This window comes from Physella acuta, unplaced genomic scaffold, assembly GCF_028476545.2.
Source record: "Physella acuta isolate Inbredline_101_S28 unplaced genomic scaffold, ASM2847654v3 ptg000288l, whole genome shotgun sequence".
NCBI lineage: Eukaryota > Metazoa > Mollusca > Gastropoda > Physidae > Physella > Physella acuta.
The window spans coordinates 116,882-129,266 of NW_026731807.1; the positions used below are offsets into that span (position 1 = coordinate 116,882).

The following is a 12,385-nucleotide window of genomic DNA, read 5'->3' on the forward strand; positions in this document are numbered from 1 at the left end:
TTTGGTTGAGAATGTTAATAAGCTATATGTTAATCCATGTATGGGGGGGGAGGTAAAAAAATTAAATACATGTAGAAAAAAAAAGTATGTGAATACATATACACACACACACACACATATATATATATATATATATATATATATATATATATATATATATATATATATATATATATATATATATATATATATATATATATATATATATATATATATATATATATATATATATATATGTATATATATATATGTATATATATATATAATGGTGCACCTCCAAAACGGCCCGGGTCAAATCGGCCCCGTCAAAACGGCCCCTTAATATGACCCCGACAAAACGACCCCGTCAAAATAGCTCCGTCAAAAGGGCCCCGACTTATTGGCTCCCGTCAAATGGGCTCCCGTCATAATGACTCGCGACAAATAGGCTCCCGACAAATGGGCTCCCGGCATTTAGGCTCCCGTCAAATGGATTCCCGACATATTGGCTCCCGACAAAGCTTCTCCCGACATATTGGCACCCGACATAAGGGCTCACGACATATTGGCATCAGACAAAAGGCTCTCGATAAATTGGCTTCCGACAAAATGACTCCCGACATATTGGCTCCAGACAAATGAATCGTATTACCACTATTGGCATAAAAGAAACCATTTTGTCATACTTCCACTTCCACCATAATCTCTTTTAAATGGCTGCATGAAATTGTTTATCATGAACCAGCATCAATTCACAAACAAATTTAGCCCTTAACAGCTAAATTCCACCAATTCTAAATGTGTAAATGTATGATATACATGATGTTTACATGATAACAGCATTTTGTTTTGATAACCTACAAGCATACTGCAGTTAGGAAGGTACAGCGTGGACCCTTCTCCCCACACACTTGAGTTGGAACAGCATATAATAACCGACTCATGTGGAAGTCATCGATAGATGATCCTTAAATTAAAACATACTATTTCTTATACAAAATAAAATAATATAAAATAAGGCCTGCCGAACAAGTTGACGGTCACAAGTTGACGGTCACAACTTGGACGGTCCCAAGTTGACGGTCACAACTTGGACGGTCTCAAGTTGACGGTCACAAGTTGACGGTCACAACTTGGACGGTCACAAGTTGACGTTCACAATTTGGACGGTTCCATGTTGACTCTCACAATTTGGACATCGTGTACTACGTGAACATCGAATTAACCTATTTAGGCTGACAACAGCAAAGACATCCTAGCAACCATTTGCTACTCCACTAACTGCTTATCCACCAACTGCTAATCCACCAACTGCTAATCCATCAACTACTAATCCATTATCTGCTAATCCACCAACTGCTTATTCACCAACTGCTAATCCACCAACTGCTAATCCACTGACTATAATTTGATAAAATTACTAAAGTGCACCATTTTCCTATGATACAATGTATTGCTGGTAACCAACTTTGATTAAACCTCATGAAAATTGAAAAACAAATGTTTTTACTTTGATGTAATTTACAGATGGATACAATTTTTATGAATTCGAACTTGGCAAATATGTACAACAAAACACAAGTTTTACACTTAAGGTAAGTAGTCTGTGTTGACGTTAGTTGAGACATATCCAAGTGAGACATTATTAGGGAATCGACATCTAAGGAAGATAGATTTCTAGGGAAGTGATAGATATCTAGGGAAGTGATAGATTTCTAGGGAAGTGATAGATATCTAGGGAAGTGATAGATATCTAGGGGAGTGATAGATTTCTAGGAAAGTGATAAATATCTAGGGAAGGGATAGATTTCTAGGGAAGTGATAGATTTCTAGGGAAGTGATAGTGAAACCTATCTAAATGAAACAATTTAAGTGGCACACAGATAAAAATAAGTCACATTTGCAATATAGAAAGAGAACTGTTGGTCAAACTAGAAATTCGGCCTGTGACGGTGAGCTGATACAATCAATGGCTGGACATTGGTCATCAAACGGACTCGGTTGTCATCGCGAAATAAGGGGCGGTGGGGGCTGTGTGTCAGCCCAATCTCCGAGCTGTCTTTGATTACAACATGACCCTACCGTCTTCAGCTCCAGGCTATTACTCCCGCCCTACCCCCACCCCGCCCCTACCTTCACTCCCGCCACCCCAATTATTCACCATCCCAAATTTCCACCATGTGTAACCTTCCACCATTTGTAACCTTCCACTATTTTTAATCTTCCACTATTTTTAATCTTCCACCATCCCAACCTTCCACCATCTCAACCTTCCACCATCCCAACCTTCAACCATCCCAACCTTCCACCATCCCAACCTTCCACCATCCCAACCTTCCATCATCCCAACCTTCCACCATCCCAACCTTCCACCATCCCAACCTCCCACCATCCCAACCTTCCACCATCCCAACCTTCCACCACTCCAACCTTCCACCATCCCAACCTTCCACCATCCCAACCTTCCACCATTCCAACCTTCCACCATTCCAACCTTCCACCATTCCAACCTTCCACCATTCCAACCTTCCACCATTCCAACCTTCCATCACTCCAACCTTCCACCATCCCAACCTTCCACCATCCCAACCTTCCACCATCCCAACCTTCCACCATCTCAACCTTCCACCATCTCAACCTTCCACCATCCCAACCTTCCACCATCCCAACCTTCAACCATTCCAACCTTCCACCATCCCAACCTTCCACCATCTCAACCTTCCACCATCCCAACCTTCCACCATTCCAACCTTCCACCATCCCAACCTTCCACCAACCCAACCTTTCAACACTCCAACCTTCCACGATTCCAACCTTCCACCATTCCAAACTTCCACCATCCCAACCTTCCACCATCCCAACCTTCCACCATCCCAACCTTCCACCATTCCAACCTTCCACCATCCCAACCTTCCACCACCCCAACCTACAAACCTTCCACCATCCCAACCTTCCACCATCCCTACCTACAAACCTTCTATCATCCCAACCTACAAACCTTCCACCATCCCAACCTTCCACCATCTCAACCTTCCACCATTCCAACCTTCCACCATCCCAACCTTCCATCACTCCAACCTTCCACCATCCCAACCTTCCACCATCCCAACCTTCCACCATCCCAACCTTCCACCACCCCAACCTACAAACCTTCTACCACCCCAACCTACAAACCTTCCACCATCCCAACCTTCCACCACTCCAACCTTCCACCATCTCAACCTTCCACCATCCCAACCTTCCACCATCCCAACCTACAAACCTTCTACCATCCCAACCTACAAACCTTCCACCATCCCAACCTTCCATCACTCCAACCTTCCACCATCCCAACCTTCCACCATCCCAACCTTCCATCACTCCAACCTTCCACCATCCCAACCTTCCACCATCCCAACCTTCCACCATCCCAACCTACAAACCTTCTACCATCCCAACCTACAAACCTTCCACCATCCCAACCTTCCATCACTCCAACCTTCCACCATCCCAACCTTCCACCATCCCAACCTTCCACCATCCCAACCTTCCACCATTCCAACCTTCCATCACTCCAACCTTCCACCATCCCAACCTTCCACCATCCCAACCTTCCACCATCCCAACCTTCCACCACCCCAACCTACAAACCTTCCACCATCCCAACCTTCCACCATCCCAACCTTCCACCACCCCAACCTACAAACCTTCTACCACCCCAACCTACAAACCTTCCACCATCCCAACCTTCCAACCTTCCACCATTCCAACCTTCCACCATCCCAACCTTCCACCATCCCAACCTACCACCATCCCAACCTACAAACCTTCCACCATCCCAACCTTCCACCATCCCAACCTTCCACCATCTCAACCTTCCACCATCCCAACCTTCCAACCTTCCACCACTCCAACCTTCCACCACTCCAACCTTCCACCATCCCAACCTTCCACCATCCCAACCTACAAACCTTCCACCATCCCAACCTACAAACCTTCCACCATCCCAACCTTCCACCATCCCAACCTTCCACCATCTCAACCTTCCACCATCCCAACCTTCCACCATCCCAACCTTCCACCATCCCAACCTTCCACCATCCCAACCTTCCACCACTCCAACCTTCCACCACCCCAACCTACAAACCTTCCACCATCCCAACCTTCCACCACCCCAACCTACAAACCTTCTACCATCCCAACCTACAAACCTTCCACCATCCCAACCTTCCACCATCTCAACCTTCCACCATCCCAACCTTCCACCATCCCAACCTTCCACCATCCCAACCTTCCACCATCCCAACCTTCCACCATCCCAACCTCCCACCATCCCAACCTTCCACCATTCCAACCTTCCACCATCCCAACCTTCCACCATCCCAACCTACAAACCTTCCACCATCCCAACCTTCCACCACCCCAACCTTCCACCATCTCAACCTTCCACCATCCCAACCTACCACCACCCCAACCTACAAACCTTCTACCATCCCAACCTACAAACCTTCCACCATCCCAACCTTCCACCATCCCAACCTTTCACCATCCCAACCTTCCACCATCCCAACCTTCCACCATCCCAACCTTCCACCATCCCAACCTTCCACCATCCCAACCTTCCACCATCTCAACCTTCCACCATCCCAACCTTCCACCATCCCAACCTTCCACCATCCCAACCTTCCACCATCCCAACCTTCCACCATCCCAACCTTCCACCATCCCAACCTTCCACCATTCCAACCTTCCATCATTCCAACCTTCCACCATCCCAACCTTCCACCATTCCAACCTTCCACCATCCCAACCTTCCACCATTCCAACCTTCCAACATCCCAACCTTCCACCATTCCAACCTTCCATCATTCCAACCTTCCACCATTCCAACCTTCCATCATTCCAACCTTCCACCATCCCAACCTTCCACCATTCCAACCTTCCACCATCCCAACCTTCCACCATCCCAACCTTCCACCATCCCAACCTTCCACCATCCCAACCTTCCACCATCCCAACCTTCCACCATCCAAACCTTCCACCATCCCAACCTTCCACCATTCCAACCTTACACCATTCCAACCTTACACCATTCCAACCTTCCACCATTCCAACCTTCCACCATCCCAACCTTCCACCATCCCAACCTTCCACCATTCCAACCTTCCATCATTCCAACCTTCCACCATCCCAACCTTCCACTACCCCAACCCTTCCACCAACCCAAAATTCCACCACCTAGACTACAACCCTCCCCCTTTCCCCCCACCCCTTACTACCTTACCGACCATTATAAATCGAAGATTTCTATCACCGTCTCATAATGCTCTTGTGGACGTCACATCAATTTAGCTGACGTCAGCAATACTTGGTTATTTTTTTCGTCACCAGAGACAGTATGAGATCGATGATTAATTCATTGAGGGCTTAGCCACATCTTCAGGAGACATTTTTTTTATCATGTAGACAGGCACATCTTCAGGATTTTATATAGAATATTGGGTGTTCTGTTCGTAAATTATTAAGTTTTTATATAGAATATTGGGTGTTCTGTTCGTAAATTATTAAGTTTTTATATAGAATATTGGGTGTTCTGTTCGTAAATTATTAAGTTTTTATATAGAATATGAAAGTCATTGAACTAAAAGTTAAACTTGTATTGTCAAACGATATCAAATATCCTACCACAATCCTCCCTATACATAGGGGTCATCCATAAATGACGTCACGCTTTTTTGACAATTTTTACCTCCCCTCCGTCACACGTCGTCACAAAAAGCCTTACTCCCCCCCCCTAAGATGACGTCACACCTCAACTTACAACCCCCCCCCCTCAAAATTGCAGTTGCATTTTTTTTAAACATCGATATTTTTTCTAAAATTTTGTCTAAACTATTACAATTTATTAAAACAGTTATCTAAAACGCGAAATAACGTCTAAAATTCGTTTTCTAACATTGCTTTTTTTGTGATGCAAAAGTGTGACGTCGCAACATCTGAACTCCCCCCCCCCCCACTCATCACACATCGTCACAAAATTACGGACCCCCCCCTCTCCCCTACGAGTGTGACGTCATTTATGGATGACCCCCATACTGCACTTCTCATATCCTACCACAATCCTCCCAGATGCCACATCCCATATCCTACCACAATCCTCCCAGATGCCACATCCCATATCCTACCACAATCCTCCCAGATGCCACATCCCATATCCTACCTTCCATTTCCGTTTCATTCCAAAGAATTTGTAGTTTAAACACGTTGGTTTTCTCCAGGAAATTAAAAAAAGTTATACAAATATTTCTTGATTTTTTTTCCCGGTAAGCTCAAGGAAATGGGGGTCCTAGCGCTAAGCCTGTTCAGAATTCAAAAGGATTATTAAAGTGGACTTTGTTGTACGGACCAATACAATCCCTAAGTTCGTTTGTTCGTTTAAAAAAGCTATGTATGGAAATGTGTATGCGTATATAAATATATATGTGTATGCGTATATAAATGTATGTGTGTATGCATATATAAATGTATGTGTGTTTGTTTCACACACAACCAGACTCAGTTAAATACCGATCTACACAAAGCTACATACACAAAAACACATAGCGACACCAGCTACATACACAGCCACACACAGCCACACCACCTACACACACAGCCACACACAGCCACACCACCTACATACACAGCCACACACAGCCACACACAGCCACACACAGCCACACACAGCCACACCACCTACACACACAGCCACACACAGCCACACACAGCCACACACAGCCACACACAGCCACACCACCTACACACACAGCCACACACAGCCACACCACCTACATACACAGCCACACACAGCCACACACAGCCACACACAGCCACACACAGCCACACCACCTACACACACAGCCACACACAGCCACACACAGCCACACACAGCCACACCACCTACACACACAGCCACACACAGCCACACACAGCCACACCACCTACATACACAGCCACACACAGCCACACACAGCCACACACAGGCACACACAGCCACACACAGGCACACACAGCCACACACAGCCACACCACCTACACACACAGCCACACACAGCCACACACAGCCACACACAGCCACACCACCTACACACACAGCCACACACAGCCACACACAGCCACACACAGCCACACACAGCCACACACAGCCACACACAGCCACACCACCTACACACACAGCCACACACAGCCACACACAGCCACACACAGCCACACACAGGCACACACAGCCACACACAGCCACACCACCTACACACACAGCCACACACAGCCACACACAGCCATACACAGCCACACACAGTCACACACAGCCACACACAGCCACACCAGCTACACACACAGCCACATACAGCCACACCACCTACACACACAGCCACACACAGCCACACACAGCCACACACAGCCACACCACCTACATACACAGCCACACACAGCCACACCACCTACACACACAGCCACACACAGCCACACCACCTACATACACAGCCACACACAGCCACACCACCTACACACACAGCCACACACAGCCACACCAGCTACATACACAGCCATAACCATCTACACACACAGTCACACCACCTACACACACAGCCACACACAGCCACACCAGCTACATACACAGCCACACACAGCCCCACACAGCCACACACAGCCACACCACCTACACACACAGCCATAACCATCTACACACACACAGCCACACACAGCCACACACAGCCACACACAGCCACACCACCTACATACACAGCCACACACAGCCACACCACCTACATACACAGCCACACACAGCCACACACAGCCACACCACCTACACACACAGCCACACACAGCCACACCAGCTACACACACAGCCACACCACCTACACACACAGTCACACACAGCCACACACAGCCACACCAGCTACACACAGCCACATACAGCCACACCACCTACACACACAGCCACACACAGCCACACCACCTACACACACAGCCACACACAGCCACACACAGCCACACACAGCCACACACAGCCACACACAGCCACACCACCTACATACACAGCCACACACAGCCACACCACCTACATACACAGCCACACACAGCCACAGCCACACACCACACACAGCCACCACACAGCCACACACAGCAACACCACCACACACAGCCACACACAGCCACCACCTACCCACACACAGCACACCACCACACAGCCACACACAGCCACACACAGCCACACACAGCCACACACAGCCACACACAGCCACACCACCCTACAAACACAGCCACACACAGCCACACAGCCACCAACAGCACACAGCCACACACAGCCACACCACCTACATACACAGCCACACAGAGCCACACCACCTACACACACAGCCACATACAGCCACACCAGCTACATACACAGCCACACAGAGCCACACACAGCCACACACAGCCACACACAGCCACACCACCTACATACACAGCCACACACAGCCACACCACCTACATACACAGCCACACACAGCCACACACAGCCACACACAGCCACACCACCTACACACACAGCCACACACAGCCACACCACCTACATACACAGCCACACACAGCCACACCACCTACATACACAGCCACACACAGCCACACACAGCCACACACAGCCACACACAGCCACACCACCTACATACACAGCCACACACAGCCACACCACCTACATACACAGCCACACACAGCCACACCACCTACACACACAGCCACACACAGCCACACACAGCCACACACAGCCACACCACCTACATACACAGCCAAACACAGCCACACACAGCCACACACAGCCACACACAGCCACACACAGCCACACACAGCCACACCAGCTACATACACAGCCACACACAGCCACACACAGCCACACACAGTCACACACAGTCACACCACCTACATACACAGCCACACACAGCCAAACACAGCCACACACAGCCACACACAGCCACACACAGCCACACACAGTCACACCACCTACATACACAGCCACACACAGCCACACACAGCCACACACAGCCACACCACCTACATACACAGCCACACACAGCCATACACAGCCACACACAGTCACACCACCTACACACACAGCCACACACAGCCACACCACCTACATACACAGACACACACAGCCACACACAGCCACAACACCTACACACACAGTCACACACAGCCACAACACCTACACACACAGCCACACACAGCCACAACACCTACACACTCAGTCACACACAGCCACACACAGCCACACCACCTACACACACAGCCACACACAGCCACACACAGCCACACACAGCCACACACAGCCACACCAGCTACACACACAGCCACACACAGCCACACCACCTACACACACAGACACACACAGCCACACACAGCCACACACAGCCACACCATCTACACACAGCCACACACAGCCACACACAGCCACACACAGCCACACCACCTACACACACAGCCACACACAGCCACACACAGCCACACACAGCCACACACAGCCATCTATAGCTAAATACCAGAGAAAAACCCGTGGGATAAACAGAGACAATTCTACCAGAATAGCCACACAGACTAGACAATTCTATCAGAATAGCCACACAGACTAGACAATTCTATCAGAATAGCCACACAGACTAGACAATTCTATCAGAATAGCCACACAGACTAGACAATTCTATCAGAATAGCCACAGACTAGACAATTCTATCAGAATAGCCACACAGACTAGACAATTCTATCAGACTAGACAATTCTATCAGACTAGACAATTCTGTCAGAATAGCCACACAGACTAGACAATTCTATCAGAATAGCCACACAGACTAGACAATTCTATCAGACTAGACAATTCTATCAGACTAGACAATTCTATCAGAATAGACAATTCTATCAGAATAGCCACACAGACTAGACAATTCTATCAGAATAGCCACACAGACTAGACAATTCTATCAGAATAGCCACACAGACTAGACAATTCTATCAGAATAGCCACAGACTAGACAATTCTATCAGAATAGCCACACAGACTAGACAATTCTATCAGACTAGACAATTCTATCAGACTAGACAATTCTGTCAGAATAGCCACACAGACTAGACAATTCTATCAGAATAGCCACACAGACTAGACAATTCTATCAGACTAGACAATTCTATCAGACTAGACAATTCTATCAGAATAGACAATTCTATCAGAATAGCCACACAGACTAGACAATTCTACCAGAATAGCCACAGACTAGACAATTCTATCAGAATAGCCACAGACTAGACAATTCTATCAGAATAGCCACAGACTAGACAATTCTATCAGAATAGCCACACAGACTAGACAATTCTATCAGACTAGACAATTCTATCAGACTAGACAATTCTATCAGACTAGACAATTCTATCAGAATAGCCACACAGACTAGACAATTCTATCAGAATAGCCACAGACTAGACAATTCTATCAGAATAGCCACACAGACTAGACAATTCTATCAGACTAGACAATTCTATCAGACTAGACAATTCTATCAGACTAGACAATTCTATCAGAATAGCCACACAGACTAGACAATTCTACCAGAATAGCCACACAGACTAGACAATTCTATCAGACTAGACAATTCTATCAGACTAGACAATTCTATCAGAATAGCCACACAGACTAGACAATTCTATCAGAATAGCCACACAGACTAGACAATTCTATCAGACTAGACAATTGTATCAGAATAGCCACACAGACTAGACAATTCTATCAGAATAGCCACACAGACTAGACAATTCTATCAGAATAGCCACAGACTAGACAATTCTATCAGAATAGCCACACAGACTAGACAATTCTATCAGACTAGACAATTCTATCAGACTAGACAATTCTATCAGACTAGACAATTCTATCAGAATAGCCACACAGACTAGACAATTCTATCAGACTAGACAATTCTATCAGACTAGACAATTCTATCAGACTAGACAATTCTATCAGAATAGCCACACAGACTAGACAATTCTACCAGAATAGCCACACAGACTAGACAATTCTATCAGACTAGACAATTATATCAGACTAGACAATTCTTTCAGAATAGCCACACAGACTAGACAATTCTATCAGAATAGCCACACAGACTAGACGATTCTATCAGACTAGACAATTGTATCAGAATAGCCACACAGACTAGACAATTCTATCAGAATAGCCACACAGACTAGACAATTCTATCAGACTAGACAATTCTATCAGACTAGACAATTCTATCAGACTAGACAATTCTATCAGAATAGCCACACAGACTAGACAATTCTATCAGAATAGCCACAGACTAGACAATTCTATCAGAATCGCCACACAGACTAGACAATTCTATCAGACTAGACAATTCTATCAGACTAGACAATTCTATCAGACTAGACAATTCTATCAGAATAGCCACACAGACTAGACAATTCTACCAGAATAGCCACACAGACTAGACAATTCTATCAGACTAGACAATTCTATCAGACTAGACAATTCTATCAGAATAGCCACACAGACTAGACAATTTTATCAGAATAGCCACACAGACTAGACAATTCTATCAGAATAGCCACACAGACTAGACAATTCTATCAGACTAGACAATTCTATCAGACTAGACAATTCTATCAGACTAGACAATTCTATCAGAATAGCCACACAGACTAGACAATTCTACCAGAATAGCCACACAGACTAGACAATTCTATCAGACTAGACAATTCTATCAGACTAGACAATTCTAGCAGAATAGCCACACAGACTAGACAATTCTACCAGAATAGCCACACAGACTAGACAATTCTATCAGACTAGACAATTCTATCAGACTAGACAATTCTATCAGACTACACAATATGCATGAAAAGCTGGTTCCAAATTTGTGCTGCCAGAAAGTACATTTTTAAACCAAAATTGAATATTTTATAACATTTGTGTTATAAGTACAAAATTACTTCCCCTTTCATGAAGGCTTAAAATAGTCAAATAAATAATTACTAGAAGTATAATATTAATTTAGCAAAGAATTTTATTTGTAATTGGGATTAGTAGCGTCTGGGTGTTGAGGTGATTGGGGATGTTAATATATATATATATATATATATATATATATATATATATATATATATATATATATATATATATCATTTAATGTAAATACAATACTACGCTATACACAATAGATCACTATTGTGTATTTTTAACAAGGAAAACAATTGTTCTGACTTTTATTGTTTTACTCTTCTTGGCCATTCCGGGTGACTTCAATAAGAGGTTGAGGGCAGTTTTTTTAAATATTTGAATTGATAAAACAATTCTAAACGATTTTTCGACTGATAATATTCGATACAAAAATATGAAAATGAG

The 12,385-nt window shown here is 45.5% G+C and overlaps 1 protein-coding gene across 1 annotated transcript in view; it reads left to right on the forward strand.

Moving 5' to 3' along the window:
- The window catches only part of LOC131939665 (uncharacterized), a 126,154-nt gene that overhangs the window by 79,974 nt on the left and 33,795 nt on the right, over positions 1-12,385 (forward strand). Inside the window, exon 6 of the mRNA XM_059298126.1 lies at positions 1,507-1,574. Coding sequence (XP_059154109.1) covers positions 1,507-1,574 — 68 coding nt within the window. The remainder of the gene's footprint in view (positions 1-1,506; positions 1,575-12,385) is intronic.